This window comes from Lepidochelys olivacea, assembly GCF_965140295.1.
Source record: "Lepidochelys olivacea isolate rLepOli2 genome assembly, chromosome: 2".
NCBI lineage: Eukaryota > Metazoa > Chordata > Testudines > Cheloniidae > Lepidochelys > Lepidochelys olivacea.
The window spans coordinates 176,716,459-176,733,810 of NC_140412.1; the positions used below are offsets into that span (position 1 = coordinate 176,716,459).

The 17,352-nt window shown below is 40.5% G+C and overlaps 1 protein-coding gene across 1 annotated transcript in view; it reads right to left on the reverse strand.

Moving 5' to 3' along the window:
- HECW1 (HECT, C2 and WW domain containing E3 ubiquitin protein ligase 1) overlaps positions 1-17,352 on the reverse strand; it is a 349,448-nt gene that overhangs the window by 23,150 nt on the left and 308,946 nt on the right. Inside the window, exons 25-26 of the mRNA XM_084619634.1 lie at positions 6,113-6,211; positions 4,847-4,976 (exon numbers count right to left, since the gene is read on the reverse strand). Of these exons, the coding sequence (XP_084475760.1) occupies positions 4,847-4,976; positions 6,113-6,211 (229 nt within the window). The remainder of the gene's footprint in view (positions 1-4,846; positions 4,977-6,112; positions 6,212-17,352) is intronic.

Below are 17,352 nucleotides of genomic sequence, written 5' to 3' on the forward strand. Positions count from 1 at the left end.
GAAGTCCAAGACTTGTACAGTAAGAAAGCGGACACAAGGATGCCTCTGCGTGCTGTATGTGCTAATATGGCTTTTGGGCCTCTCGGTGTCAAAGTAAACATAGTAATCACTTGACACAGAAGGTTTGGTCCTTGTGGTTCATTACTTTTCAAAACTGGAACACATATATAGCATGTGGATTGAAAGAGGCATCATTATCAGCACAACTGACAAGTGTTGCTTCATACTTGTGCATGCAATTTGTGATGCACTCACTCCTGACTTCTGCAACATACTTCCTGCTGTATTAACAGGATGTAACTCTGTTTCATCCCTATTTGGTACTGGGGAAAAAATCTGTGTTCGATGCTGTCAAAACAAAGGGAGCTTTATGCTCCAGAGATCTTGCCAAACTGGGAGAGAGTGACAGACAAGCTGCAATTTCTGCAGCAAGAGAACTGTTAGCAGCAATGTCTGACCAGAGTAAAAAAGAAAAGGAAATCTGAATAGTTTGCACCTCAATCTAGCCATCAAAAAGGACAAGTCACTGGCCAAACTCCCATCATGTGAGGACAGTTTTGAAGAGCACGTCTAAAGAGCATATTGGCAAACAAAGATTTAGATGTCTTTGCACATAGTTGAACAAGATATTGGATCACCACTACAACATGGATGGAAAAATGTGGATGATGAACTACTTCCTGTATTCTTCAAGGGCCCAGCGGCTTCTGAGCTTCTACAAGACCTTATTTGTGCCTGTACCAGTAGGGGCTCACTGCACAATCAACTGTGTCTGTAGTCAGAACAATCTTCCCTGCACAGAACTGTGTACTTGCCAAAGCAATGGAGACCACACACTCTCAATAGAGACCATAATGATGAACAAGATGATGATAATGAATCTGACTAGAAATGTAAACAGCACTATTACAGTTCAATGATACTTGTTCAAATTCATTATTCTATTTTGTTTCACACTTTAGATTGTTGTCGTGATGCTTTGAGGTCACAAAGAAATCCAATTTTATGTTCTTCAATAATACATACAGTCATTAATCTAACAGAAACGAATGCAAATATTTCAAAGTTTTAATTGTCGATGGTATTATTGTTTATCCCGTTTCTATGGTAATGGTGCCACTTGCCAGCCTCACATCATACGTTATCTTAAAGTAGACATTATAAGCTTTCCAATGATGTATTATGTGCATGTGTATAGAGAGGGTACATTAAGTCAACAAATCATGATGTCGGCTGCTCAACTGATTTCAAATAGGACTACATCAAAGCACATTAACAAACTGTTAATGCACATCAGCAGAGTCCACATAGACAGTCTGCGGAAGGCTAGTGCAAATAGATTCACACCTCAACTTGCTACAAACCATATTTGTGCGTAGACAAGCCCTAAAAAAATGATTTAGAAAGTGATGGAACCTCCTTATGCCCTTTTCAGTTTTCTGCTGCCATAGTAGTGATGTCTGCTATAGATAATGAATGGCTACATACATGATTTATATGTTTATTGGTTCAAGAGATTGCAAAGAAAGCATATATACTGTGATCTTCATTATTCTGCCGATTGACAGGGACCTAGAGCAGCATCATGAATTATGGAAACACTTGATGATTCATCCAAGCTCAAGCTTTAATGAGAAGCAGTAAGAGCAAGTAAGGTTAACCAGGGTAAAGTTAGACATAATGGGCTATCTCCTCAGCTGGTATATATGGACTCCAATGGAGCTGCACTCATTTACACCAGCTGAGACTTTGGCCCCAGGGCTCAATTTCATCCCTGAAGACAGTGCATAGTTGTGATAGAGTGATGAAAGCCCCTGTTCAGCAAAGCAGTTATGCATATGTCTAGCTTTAAGCACGTGCTTGAGTCCCATTGTCCAAAATCTCTTGCAAGATTTCCCAAAACATGCAGACTTCCTGATGACTGATTTCTTCAGCTTCTTATTATCTCTATATAGGTATACTCTCATTTATCCAAATCCTCATTATCTGATCCTCTGCATTATCTGATTCCCTTCCTTGTCCCCCATGTATCTCAAGTTGATGAACAGACACCCCTGGACTGAACTGAAAGGAGCAGGACAAGTCCCCAGGCACGGGGAGGCCACCCTGCTGCTGAGTGTGCAGGGAACCCTTGGGAGTGAGTGAACAGAGCTGTGACAGCAGAGCTGCAGAGGGATTTGTGTGCTGCCACAGGGACAGTGACACAGAATCCCTGCAGGTACAAGGTGCAAGAAAGGCTGCGATCTTGGTGGAGTAGAGCATAATCCCATGCTGCACCCAAATGTCCCTTCTAGATTATGTTTGCCCTATCCATCCTTTGAGATGCAGCCCCCAAATATTAATAGAGCTACCATTGTGATTTACACTTTGGTAAAATATTGTTCACCCACACTTTAAATGATCCAACAACTCTTCAAAGTTGGACTCATCTGTGAGCAATACATAATTCAGGTTTCATTCTTCCATTTCCTAAACTTTCTTGTCCACAAGATCTTTGTTGTCTGACCATATTCTTTTAAACATAGGTTTTTTGACAACCAGTTTACAATTTTCAATCTTATAATTTTGCTGGCCAGACTTGTACACACCAAATTCTTGGGACTCTCTGCTAGATCGTTTGCCATGTGTCTGCTTGAATGGTATCTGGCTCACGCAGAAGTTATTCTTAAATACTGAATATCAGGCCCTCAATATTCGCTTCCTCCCATGACCAGCTTTGGGCCTGATCCTAAAACCCATTAAAGTCAATGGGAGTCTTCTCATGGACTTATCATTTAACATTTATATTGGGGTAGCACCTAGAGGCCAATCTGATTGTGGCCTCAATATGCTTGGTGCTGTACAAACATTCAAAAAAATGACAGTCCCTGCCCAAAAAACCTTAAAATCCAAAAGGAGATTAGGGCCAGATTTTGATGCTCTTATTCACAATGAAAGTCACCTTACTTCACCAGTAATCCCAGTGAAGTCAATGGGTCTGCTTGTGAAGTAAGGTACTAGTCAACATGAGTAAGGCTAACAGAATCTGTCCCTAAGCTGTTCATTTGTTTTAGTACTATCAGATATCTTAATCTTTTCTTTTAAAACCCATCTCATTTGTAGCATGCAACAAAATCCCACTTAATGATATGCATTTTCTCTTTGCAAAGAGCTTAATTCTAGGTAGTGAGCCAGGTGGTGCCCTCAGATACATGAGCGCAACTGCCATTGATGTTTTCATTTACCTTCGTTGTCTACTAATGTAAATACAAATGTAACTCATCTCTCTGTACAGTGTATTTGCATAACTTTGTCTGCCTACGTCTTTATGCATTAGTTTTAAACTGACATTTCTCCTAGAGCAACCACTGCATCATCATTTGGATGTCACGCAAAATTTTGCTCAAAGCCAAGAAAACAGTTGAGGTCTGGGCTGTATAGAACAATCCTATCTCTTCTGAAGAGGCCCCAATACTTGCAATCCCTTATCCTGTCCCCTGGATTCCGTTTTTGCCTCTTGTCCTTCCTCGCTCCCCCTCTTTCCCTTGTCATCAATCTCTATCCTCTAGTTCCTTTCCACAAGTCTACAGACACACCAGAGTTCAACTTCAACCTTGAAAATACCCTTCTGCGGACTCTTCTATTTCTGCTTCTGCTTCCAAGATCCTTATTGCTGACCCTACTGTTTACTCCTGCTTCCAGACTTTCTCTGCTCCAACTCTATTCTTGATCTCCTCCAGCCTGGCTTATGCCCTTGCTACTTCCCTGGAAAGTCACAGGGGCAATATTTTACTTTGATCTCTCTGCTGCCTTTGAGACTATTAGTCAAACCCTCATCCTGCACTTTCTCGGCTTTGGTACTTCTTTAGCCTTCAGCATCTCCTCCTCTTAATCCTGCCCCTAACTCCCCATTGGTTTCTACTGGGGCTCCGTCCCCTCTTTCTTTTTTCTAGGCAACTTCATCCACGCTCACAGTGTTACCTACTGTCTCCATGCTGATGATTTCCAAATCTGCCTCTCTATCCTCATCTCTCCCCTTTTGTCCAGTCTACCATCTCCAACTGTTCTTCCTACATCTCCTCTTTGATGTCCTACCACTATCTCATTGGGCCAAATTCAGTGGGGTCATATATAGTGGTGTAAAATACACAGATTATACTCTCATTTACAACAGTGTAAATGTAAAGTAACTCCACTGAAATCAACAGAGCTATTCTAAATTTACATTGGTGTAACTCAAAGCTGAATTTGGCCTCATGCCTAAGTTGGTTAAACAAATAAACTAAAAACAAAAACAAAACAATACAATCAGGTGTAAGTGGCAGAAGCATAATTACTGGGGATACATAACTAAGGGTAATTTATATGCCCAGTGTGCAGAAGGAGGCGAGGATAGAAGGAATAGCAACTAATAGGAAGGTGCAAGGCAAAGTAGTGATGAGGGTTGCCATACCAAACACCACCTATTAGTTGTTCTCCCCCGCCTTCAGTCACATCGACATGTAAGTTACATCCTTTGTCCACATTCACGGAATAACAAATCTGTCTGAATTACACCCTAGAAAGGGAAGCTATATTTCACTTTAGAGAATTCCTTCTGTTCATCAGTGTGTGGCTGACGAGGCCTGTAGGGAAGCCAGGCCTAGTATTGTATATGGTAGACTCTGAGAATAACTGTGTGCATTGAAACAGACGACTTATAAGAAACAAAAGGCAAGAGATGAAAATAGCACTGAACAGTCAAAAAAAGGTTAAAGGAATTTACTACAAATCTGTTCAAACAGAATGATGTTCATTGTGTTTGACTATGTCAGTTCCAAATCTGTTTTTCAAACTCTGCGATGGTTTGTCACATAGCCATACTCACCTGTCCAAACACCTCCTCATTCACTGTGAAAGTGAGATCCAGGATATCAGTGATGTTGTTATCCTTCATCCACTGCAAGCTCTGATGAAACTCCTCATCCAGGTACTCCAAGTCACTTAAATCACATGGCCTAATTGTACAGCAAGACAGAGAAACGACGAGAAAGATATAACCTTATGCGTATTAGGATGATGGTTCACTGCTCAGAACATGTACAGTGTTTTCTTATGACAAAGCTCTGACAAAAGCTGATGCCCTTTTGACTTTATACATACACCTTTTGTTAAAGCACCAAACTCAAAGTGCATGGACTACAGAACATTAAAGATCAGTAAAAGAGAATGATGTGCATTTTAAAAGCTTATTAAAAGAGACTTCATTGCAAATTCAGATTAATCCTCATAGACTTTAAGGTCAGAAGGGACCATCGGGATAATCTAGTCTGACTTCCTTCACATTGCAGCCACAGAACTTCACCCACCACTCCAGTGATAGACCCCTAACCTCTGGCTGAGTTACTGAAGTCATGATTTAACCAACCATTTCAGATAAACATTCCTCTGAGTTATCATCTGTCAATATATATCAGTTCATTCAACTGAATCTTGGTATATTTTATGTGGCTTTTCTTATTGCATACAATTGATTAAAGAGCAATAGACCATCCATTAAAATATCAAAACATTTCAATGAGCATTAAAAGTAATACATTACTGGGCATCATTGTGTAAGACAGGCTGAGCAAAACCCATAAGAAACCTGTAATGCTTTACATCCATATTAACATTTGTAAACATAATTAACAAATGCTTAGGCTGAAAAAAAATCCAAACAATGGAGGTTGGGCAATTATGGTTTTTCCAGTGACAAGCAAGGTAACTCATTTTGTTTAGAGAAAATAATTGTTTCTCTGTGGACTGTCCAATTAAATATGCTTTTCAGTGACCCATATCCCATTTAAATGGTTTGGACTGCATTTTCCTAATATTAAAATTTAGGAACGTGGACCAATATTTTCAAAAGTGGGTGCTTAACTCCAATGCTTTTTAACCCTTTAATCAACATGGTTAATATTAAAGAAGGGCACATTCTGGGGGAAAAAAAGGAAATTATTAAATCTCCCTCCCATCTACCCTAAAAACAAACAGTGGAAGACCTTGACAACTAAGGTCCCAGCCCTGCAATGAACTCCACAAGGGTTTGCTTCTGCAGAGATCATGGCAGGATCGAGGCCCAAGTCTCTGTTGATTGCATTCATATACTTACAGTCTCAGTAGTGCTTTATAGAATGGCCTCGTGAAGAAAGCATCAAGAAGATACTGATGAATGAGAGCAAGGCCAAGGATACGACCACTGAACCTGAACCTAGGATACAAACAACACACAGTAAACAATGTGTAACTCAGAACATACCAATGTAGGAGCTTATGTAAATATATCTAATCTAATCTATCTATCTATCTATCTAAGTATGGGTACTGCAGTAGATAAATCAAAAGAAGCCTCTTAATCTCTCAGTCACATAGTTTAAGGTGCATAATAGGCAGTTGTCAGGAGGAGGCCAAAAAGATGAATAAACTAAAGTAATGGAGAAGCAGAAATATATATATATATACACACATACCAATGTAGCAGCTTACATATATATGTATGGGTACTGCAGTAGATAAATATATATATATATATATATATATATATATATTTCTGCTTCTCCATTACTTTAGCTTATTCATCTTGTTGGCCTCCTCCTGACAACTGCCTATTATGCACCTTAAACTATGTGACTGAGAGATTAAGAGGCTTCTTTTGATTTGTCTACTGCAGTACCCACACTACTTGGTGGCTTTGGCAGTTGGTATATTGCACATAAGCTGCCCTCAAATTCTAAACCAACAACCACTTGCCACATTCAGCTCCTGTGATCTTTAGCAGGACATTATACTATAGATCAGGTGTGTCAAATATCTGGACTTTGTGCTGAATTTGGCCCGCTTAAGATGTTCATATGCCCACTTTGATGGGGTTCCTGCTCCACACTGGGCTCTAAGGGGTTAATAAAGCCCTATGGAGGCTGCGCAGGAGGCAACCAATCAGTGAAGGGCTGAAGGGAGCAGCCAATCAGAGCCAAGCAAGCCCATATAAAAATGGAGCTGCAGGGCCGAGGAAGGCAGTTCTCTGCTGGAAGCTCAGGGAGGAAGGGCTGTGTCACTGGAGGGCTGAAAGAACTGCCAGCACCCTGGACAGAGCAGTGCTGCGAGCAGGGACCGGGGGAGCGAGAGACAGCTCCTGGCTGGCTGCTGGGGTTTGCAGGCTGAGACCCTGAGGCAAGGCCAAAGAGGATGCTGGGACCATGAGGAAGTGGCCAGACAATTTGCTGCAATTGCCTCTAAGAGAGTGGCTGAACAGTAGACTGCAGGTCTCCCGGAAGCTGGGAGCATAGTATGTGTGGCATGGCCGGAGGGCTGTGTTGCTGAAGAGGATGCCCCGGTCCTTGGAGAGATGTGGGTCCTAGACCAGGAGTGATGGCGGTGAGGCACCACCTGAAGAGAGTGCACTAATATGCGGAGCTAATCCCCAAGACAGCCAGCAGGAGGCACCACAATGATGAGTGAACCGTGTCATACAACCCATCATAACAGATTAAGGTTCCCCCCTCCCCTCCCAGAAAGCAAACTTTTATTGAGAAACAGTTGTGTTTTTAGCCCCTGTGGTTGCAGTGAAAACTTTCCAAACATGAACTGAGTGTCACTGATGCAAAACCAAGAGAGCTGTCTTCCTGAGTCTGCAGACAGGCTGACACAACAGCTTAAGAAATGTTAACAGTCCTATTCATCTTAGTAAAGTGTGAACTTTTAGGCATAAAAATGGCACTTTAAGAGCCAGTTTTCCAAATAATTAATGTGCACAATTACTGCAATTCTGTGCACAAATCAGGCAATTACATGTGCAAATGGCAAACAACAAAAATAGCAGTGGTCCTAAAAGTGCCCTGAATCCCTTTGTCCCACTGAGTTATGCTGCATGCAATGTTAACTTCACTAACTAAATGTTTAGTTATTACACAAGGGCCGCATTCTTCCCTTGATCTTTGAATAAGCCTCCGACTGTTATCAATAGAAGATCTGCTGTGACTCGGTATGATACCCCCCTAGCGTGGATGCAGCCAACAAAGAAGTTCTTCTGTCAGTGTAGCAACACTACTTCCCTGAATTATGTTAGCAAGAGAAGCATTCTTCCATTGATATAACTGGGCCTGCACTGGGAGTTTTGTAGGCATAGCTATGTCGATCAGGAGTGGGTTATTTTCCACACTAAGACTAATATTATGATTTGAGTCCCTGCAACAGTCTATAGCCCAGTTTTCTACAAATTGTTCAGGATTCCCATATCTAGTTTAAACAGATGCAATGATGTGGCAGCGATCCATAGCTCTTTCAGCCAACTAGATTATAAATAAAATGAAATGGAATTTGACAATAAATGGAAACGACACTGCTGCCGCGATATGCCCTTATGAAAAAGTAATACTATTTTAGTGTACGTTAAATAGTTTGCTTTTTAATCTGGGAATTACTCTGTACTGTGAAAACGCTTGTGGTCTTAGATGGACCAGAGAACAGAGACAAACATCAGCGTGTATATCAAGCTGAAGTCCACTGGGCATTATGGCCTGGGAGACAGGAAACCTGAGTTTTAGTAATTGATTTGCTGTGTGACCTTGGCCAAATCATTTCCCTTCTTTGTGCCAGTTTCCTACCTGTAAAATCAGGATCATAAAGTGTATCCACTGTTGAAAAGTACTCTTAAGACCCTCAAGTCATTTTACATTACCAGACAACAACCGGTAGTAAAAATGTTTGTTCACCACTCACCTGGGTCAGACTTTAATCAGTAACCTAGATTTGAAAGACTAATTTTAATAACTATCCCCGCAAACTGGCGATGAAGTTCATGCCTGTCAGAACAATCTAGTTATAAAAATCTGAGTTACTTTTTGTGTATATCTTGTGTTATGGTGTATGACGATAATCTGCTGCATCTCTACTGTTCAATAGGTAACCTTTAGAACCTGGGTTTTGGAGGGGAAAATGTATGACTGATTTCACAATGGGAAATTTTTGTTGTAAAAAAGAAGCTGTTTATCAGTCCAAAAGAAAAAAAAACCCTAAATGTGAACACTCTAAGCATAAGGTCCTTTGAATTGATTGACATCCTAGTAAAATTTTACAGCACTGAAAAAAAAAACATATCAAAAGTAAGAAACGGTTCCTTCCACTCCAGGGAAAAGCACACAGATCCCTTTTGCACACAACTGATACATATGCCTTGCTGTAATAAAAGCAGCAATGAATATCTGTTCAGTCAACTCTCAAGGGATAGAACAAGTGCTTAGTCTGTCGAATGGGGCACAGAATGACAGTGGTCCCAGTTAGCATTTACATCTCCACAGGAGCCTCCTGTGTGTCCCCTGCTGCCAAAAGTAGGCGCATATGGTATATAGCTAACTATTAACAGAAGTGTGATTATATGACCCTTACAGCTGTTTCCATAACAGCAACAAAAGGCAGCTGTTGGGAATGTTTAGAACCTGTTTCAGTTCACTTGTGGTCCAGTGCAATGTTTCCAGCAAAAAGCAATTAAAGAGGTGAGCTGCAACAGTGAAAGCACTGTGGAAGCCAGACAACTAAAGGTGGAAAAAATGCCTGAACTGTTGACTGTAATCTGTCAGATTGAGAGTCAGGTCCATTTGTCCTAAATGATGCAACTGGTTTTTTACTTTCTCCGTCATAATTTTTGAAAGTAAAAGTTCAAAATACAATAAGCATAAAATATTCCATTGCCAGAAGGCTCACTCTATACCCTCTCAGGTGAGCATAGAGGAGGACAATTTTTTGGTGCCATGTGAAACTGAAGGTAAAATGTCAAGGGAAGCACTACCTAGTTTGAGGCTCTGATTCTGCTAAGAAATTGTTGGAACATAGTGCTGGCTCCAGTCTGAAGGTTTTAGGGTATGGTATACTTAGGTGAGATATCCCCTTCAGAGAAAACAAGGCTTATTTACAGAATAAACAGTGTTGAAGTAAAGCCTGACTGGAGGGCAAAGTACCTTCCTTAAGCTGACATATTTATTTTTCTGATCAAGTGTAAATTGCTTATTAGAGGTAAGGATTTGTTTTAGCAAGAGAGGCAGGTTTGGTGAGTGGGGGGAGAGTGGCATGGTTATGTGAGGACCAATTCTACCCTGTTCTTTCAACACCCATTCTCCCCCTCTTGCAAGACAATGATTGAATCTGAGTAGAGTAACATACCCATAGCAGAGAAGGGAAATAGGGGAGGAAGGAGAGAGGGTAGTTAATGAACGGGAAATGGTGGGAGGAGGGAGAGAATTAATGAGTAAGAGAGCTGCTCTGGTTTGATTGTCTATTGACACCCTTCATCCACTCAAAAAGGACATTGTGTACAACTGCCTTCTCGCTTCTAATAATGCTACTCTTTGACCAGTTTGCAGGAGTTTCCTACAAATTCCTACACCTTCCAAAAATTTCACAGTAGTGCTTAAATTAGAGCTGACTATAACATGGCTTATGCTGTATTCCAAATGATCTTATCCTTTTATACTGCTGCTGAAGAACTTGTTTTAATCCGTAAAGCAAATTTCTTATGTGTCAAACACTGTTTGACTGTTAATTTGCACAGATTAATTTTAAGCTTCAGCTAAAAGAACTTGAATGAAGAGGGCTGCACTCAAGCAGAGGTCATGAGAGCTACGGGCTTTCTGTAGTGAAGTTTAGACAACTGTACTCTGAGAGAAGGATACTCAGCAGACATAGCTAGCTAGATAGGTATTATTTTCACAACAGTAGGGCAAAGATATCTGGGGCAAATGGAATCCTGGAAATAAAGATATACGGTAGTGTTGCAACTCCTGCCATTTTATCATAAGTCTTGCAATATTTACTGTTTTACTTGTAGCCCCGACTCCTGGAGACAAGTGGTTAGGTGAAAAACCTCAGCTTTCATTTGTTTTTTAAAAAGTTGCTAGTGTCAGGGATGTGGAGAAAAGTGACCCAACTGCATCCAAATGGCTCATACAGCAGAAAGGAATGAAAAGAACTGGAAAAGTATTATATTTACATAAATCTCATGATTTATAAACCAATCTTGTGATTTTTGGAGCCTGACCCAGATATCTTTGCCCTGACTGGTTTTTGAATGTTGTGTGTTGGTGTTACTGTGCAGAGGGACTGTAGAAGGAGGGCCTGGAGGGGACAAAAGGACAGTTTCAAACTGTTCCTTCCCCACAAAATGCCAAGCTGCCCTTTGAGCACTGGTTTGGAGGCCGCCAGCCACTTTCTACTGGAAAAACTAAATTGGGACTGGCCCAACATTCCTTATTTAAGTTTTATACTAGAAAATTAGATCAAAATGTCTATTCCATAAAAGTTCTTATACTAACCTCATCACCATAGAGTCTAACCTCCCCCAATTTCTGTAATAAGCAGCATGACTGACACTTGTCACATGTTGTTCTTTTCTCTCTTATCTCCTTCCTAGGGGGAGAATCATATGTGAAGTGGAGTGTTTTGTTCAGTAATAATTTTTTAAATATGTACACTCTGTTATGTGTTTATAGGGTAGCAAAGTGCTCCTGGGTAGGGCAACTGGGTTTCTGGGAAGCAGGAGTAGACACAAGGAGATCAAATATCTCAAGGAGCTCTTTTTTTTTTTTTTTTTTGAAAAAGAGGGAAATTTGTTAGGACAAAAATTAAGAAGCCTAGGGGAAAAGGCATTTGCCATCCTTTGACTTTGCAAGGACCTATTTTTTAGAGCAGAAGGATGCATTACATAAATAGCCTCACAATCATTTAAAAATTTTTTTTTTGAAGTAAAAGAAATATAAAATCAGTGAGCCATATACTCTCATCCCTGAGACACAGCAAGGTGTGGATTAGTAAGTGACAGCTGCATTTCATGTAGGGTGACCACGTTTCCCAAAGGGAAAACGGGACACCACATGGGGCTAGCCCTCCCCGGCCTGACCACGTGGGGCCAGCACAAGCCAGTTGGCAAGAGCAAACAGGACAAATGCTCACTTTTGTCAAAAAAAAAAGTCGGGACGGTCAGAACAGGGCTTAAAAAAGGGACTGTCCTGACCAAAACGGGACATGGGGTCACCCTAATTTCATGGGTGTTTTACAGTGCACTAGATGCACACACCAATAGGCTCTAATGCACATGCTGTTGTGGCTTATTGCAGTAATTATGTCTTGTGGTCCTATTTTTGAAAACAATAGTAAGTGGGCAGCAAATCAAATCAGTTAGTAAATCTGATCATCTTTATAAAACCCTGGCATTTGATCAAACTCACAACCTCTGAGCCTGCATTATAGTTTAGTCTGGCACACATATTTAACTTCCATCTGTGGTGACAGAACTACTGTACAATCATCAGAAATCTCTGTTGGCAGGAAGGTTACACCTACATAGAATGGTTAAAAAAATTTTATATTCATTTGTTAAATTTCTTGTTTCTTCTAATTTTGCAGTTTAGCAGTAAAACCACTCCCTGTCCCCAGCATGGTATCCCTGGGGATGTGAGGGTACACTAAAACTGTCTAGATATTTGCTATTGTGCTGTGTGCCCCAGTGCTTGAGGCAAACACAGTAGGAACTCCAAACATCATGCTCTTTTGGCTCTAGACCTTGATGGGTTCTAAATATTCACATACACATCTCATAATAAAGGAGTAGCCTTTACGAGGGCCAGAAGAAAAAGAAAAGGGTGCAAATACCCTAGGTACAAAGTATTGGTTATGGAAAGACAGTAAAAATTCATTGATAAATAAGCCCTAAGGGGGAATTCTAATGAGGGGAATACCAAGGATATCACTGGCCCTCAGGCCTCTTTCAAGTCCACCCCTCTTTTTGAGGGTGAGGTCTTACAGTCTTAGTTTGATAGGTGTAGGCTTTGCTCTCTCCCTAATGGGGTATCACCTGGTGATCACACTGACTGTGGGCCCCTCCCCATAGTATCCCTGACACCTAGGCACATAGGAGTACCACATGTTCCACTTGATAATTTTTCTGGGTCCCTATACCTCCTTCTTAGGTGTGCTAAGAACCCTTTTTTGTCTTCCTGATCATCCAAAGGTGAAGCTAATGAGGGGGCATATAGTAATAAGCCTCACACCAATAGGTTTGTGTGACCCAATTTCTTACAACTGATGATTTATTTTACATACTTCGTGGTATATCCCAGAACTGTAAGGCACATCATTTCATGTTTTCTCACAAACTCAAAACTCATTCCAGGTTTACTAAGATTTACTAAGCTTTTGAGGGAGCCTGTGTATTCTTACACTGATTAACTGCTTCATGTCAAAACCATGGATAAGTCAGTCAGCTAAATTTCACTTTTAGTTCTTGGGTTAATTCAAACCTAAAACTTAGAAACTCAAGAGGTGCGGAAACGGAAGGAATCGTTCTCCCAAGTTCCTAGAACTTGAAACTGCTGAATTTTGAACAGTTCTATGGCACAAGAATGTATCCCTGTAAGGTTCTGCCCAATTATACTGGAATCTATGCACATAAATACTAGCTCTATCAGAATGATGTATACCATAAAGACACAATGTGTTTTGTTCAAGCTCTAAAGACGACAGAGAGTATTTCATGAGTCCCTCTTTGATAATATTCTCCCTTCCTATTATCCTGAGAAAAATCTATGAAACTTGGTTGTATTTTATATGTAAAGTTGTAACATTCCTTTAAAAGGCACCAACATTTCTTCACTTGTTCTAATTGGACAGTGTGAGGAAATAGGTATGGTACATCAGGCCTGTTAACATACTGTCATGAGCCTCAAAGATTATTTAGAGACGTGCAAATATTTTACACAACAGCAAAGAGCTGAAATTAAACAAGACGGGTGAAGTAATATCTTTTATTGGACCAACTTCTGTTCGTGAGAGAGACAAGCTTTTGAGCAACATACAGCTCTTCGTCAGGTACTCAGTGTCACAGCAAAATTCAAGGTGGAACAGATAGTTTAGCTGGAGTACCACGGTGATCAGCTGTTTCGCGGTGCACAGGAGGTGCTGGGAGGAAGGGGTAGGAGTAGGGATCGGGCCCCCCCAGGGGAGGGGGCAGAGCTGGGCGGGAAGAGGTGGGGAAGAGGTGGGGCAGGGGTGGGGTCTTGGGAGAAGGGGTGGGGTGGGAGTGGGACCTGGAGTGGAGTGGGGGGATTGAGCACCCTCCAGGCCTGAAGAAAGCTGGCTGCTATGATTCAAGGGAGACTGTCCCATTAACTACTAAACAATCTTATGCTAAACAATCTGTTCCACCTTGTATTTTGCTGTGATGCTGTGAATACTTTCCCCAGACCTGAAGAAGAGCTTTGTGTGGCTTGTAAGCTTGTCTCTCACACCAACAGAAGTTGGTCCAATAAAAGATATTACCTCACCAACCTTTTCCGTCTAATATCCTGGGACCAACATGGCTACAACTACACTTCATACTGAAATTAAAAAAGACACATTTTGGTGATGAAAAATAAGGACTTTCAGAGAGAAAAATACTTTGGTGCAAATACCTCTACTAAGCTTAACCCTTCAAATTGTATGCAGGTTAAATTCCACATTAACATTCAGGATTGCAGGAGTGGGCCATCTGCTGCCTTGGATAATTTTAGGGGAACCCCTCCTCACAAGTTCTTGGAACCTGATTTTTCGTAAGTACTGAGCATCCTCAGCTCTCATAGGTCACATTTCTAGAAGTCAGACCCACAACTTTCAGTTTTTTACCAAAGCAGACTGGAACCATACTCATTAAAGGCCAGTGGAACACTGGTATACCTTCAGTGTTTGATTTACTTTACTTTTCTAGTGTTTTTCTGCTCATTCAATGCACTATTTTCTGTTTTTTCTTTACATACCATGCTACATACCAGCAATCCAAAATTAAAGAGAAATCTTACCCAAAAAAGCTGTTTTTCCTGCACAATGGACATGTGAAATGAGTACCCACAACATTTTCAACAGATCACATCAACATTGAATTAGTGTCCAAACTTATGCTGTTCCTGGCGCTTAGCTTATGCAAAAACAATGAAATAATGCAAACCTCTACCTATGCTTCCTCCTTCAGCTTAGTTGTCCTTACTGTGTCCCTCAAGAACTGCCTCTGTCCTAGCACCTTCGTACAGTCTCTCAAAAGATCTGCTCCCTTATATCCTGGATGAATTAATAAGCTGAATCTGCCACAATGAGTCAGCAGAGTTTCAGCGGCTTTATGGAGGATTCTAATGCCTGCAGTAAGATAGGCTGCAAGAAGAGTCCTGTCAAAGGAAGCAAAATCACATCTCCATAAAGAAAGCTATTTCAAATTCAATCCTTTAAAGAAAAAGAGCAGTTTAATGAATGAGGGGGCATGGCAAGATACTTTAATAATGACAGTGCAGTCCCCAACGTGAATGTTGTTGTTTGGGGTGACGGCAAAGTAGTAGGATGCCTTGGTGGACGCACCAGGAAGCCACTGATAGAGCTTCTATAAAACCTTCACCACAAATTATAACTACTCTCCCGCGGTAGAATCCTGAGACAGAAGGCAACCAATTACCATCTGACTAGAGCTGGGCAACATTTTTCTGGTGAATAGTAAATCCACTGAAAAGTGCATTTTTGGGGTCCAGAAACTATTCAGAAATTCAGTTCAAATTTGGTGAATAGTTTCAGCTTAAAATTTTTTTGGGGGGAAGTGTCAAAATTAAATGAGCCCTTTTGACATTTTGTTTTGAATCGACATTCCATTTTGAAAATGTCAATTTGAATCAAAATTCTACATGTTTTGTTTGACCTGAACAAATCTTGGGATTTTTTTTTCAGTTCAGCCACCAAAAAAATCAGCTATTCACTTAGCTCTACGCCCAACGTTCCTCAGAAATCACGCCCTTTTTTGGACTTAGTTGCACTGGGTGAAAATTGTACTCCTCTGAGCTAGCAGCAGGGAATCAAGGACATCTAGTACAATTCCTGTTGATAACCACAGGAAAGATGCAGATCGAGTAGCAACTGACTCTCTGAATAACTAAAAGTTTCAGAACTAATTTAGTATATTTGACATTTTCACTTTTTTGCTTCCTATAACAGAGTATGCAGTTGCCTGAATCAACCTGGGTTTATGATATATACCATTTTGGACTGACTCATGACATATGGTTTTTTTGTTTGTTTATCTCCTCCCCTTCCCCCCCGTTTTTGAAGCCAACAAAGGTGCATTTTTGTTCAGAGCATTCTCAACATAAACTTTTGAGTACATTGGGGGGTTCGAAATCTGAAAACTGTTGAAATTTTATAAACAGAATGATTTATATTTGTTTTTTGTTGCTTCAGCATGTGTTGAAACAGACCAGTCAAAGTCACTTAGAAAAATCTTTAGATTCAGTCATCTACTAGGCAAGAAGACTGTAAAAAAACAAGCCAATGACTGCACATTTTCCTTCGATTGCTAATGAGTCACTGACGTATATATCTAACACTAAAGCCACAATAACTGACACAAGCTTATGCTCAAATAAATTTGTTAGTCTCTAAAGTGCCACAAGTACTCCTTTTCTTTTTGCGGATACAGACTAACACGGCTGTTACTCTGAAACCAATGACATGTTTGTTCTGGACTGCGTGGGGTGTCAAGGAGTGACAATAAGGCCACCTGTTTAACAGAAGCAGGTAAACACTATTATACTTTTATTTAGGAGTATTTTACTATACAAGGACCATAATCTGCTTTCTCTTGTCTCACTGTAAATTCAGAATAACTTCACTGATGTAAACATATAAAACTTAAGTTTGATGACAAGTATGTATTTGTCCAGAAGAAAGCCTCTTTTATGAATGGATGTATGGATAGTTTTTCCAACGCTAAAAACATAAGCAAAATAAAATCCACACGTCAACACAGAAGCATGCATACTCAAAGTCTTATGAACTTCAGAATTCTAAATGACAAGACTCAGATACACTATTCGTGATACAGCATGACTTCTGCAAATCTCTGACCATCCTCAATTTCCACTGACATCAACTCTCAGCACCTTGAAAGACTGAGTTCCTTGGTTACTATTATGAACCTTAAACAATACCACTCCAGTATTTCATTATGTATTTTTCTTGATATATTTGATAGTACCAATTTCTGGTTTGGCCTCTCTGGCCTATTCTGCATTAAATACAAAAGCACATGAGTCTGTTTCAGCCTAAATAAACTGAACTACTGTATGTTTGAAACTTATTTCCCCACTTTTCTTTTATTAAGCTCAGTCTTTTATTCACACAAGGTGAAATTTACACCCTCCTCCCCCACAAAGCCCAAATAAAATGTGCAGAACAATAAGAGGGTCAAAAGGATGGACTACACCCCCACAACTTACAGGTCAGCTCCACTATTCCAGACCCTGGGCTGGAATGGGAGACAGGGGGTGGAGAACTGTTCTTCTGCATCCACCCTCC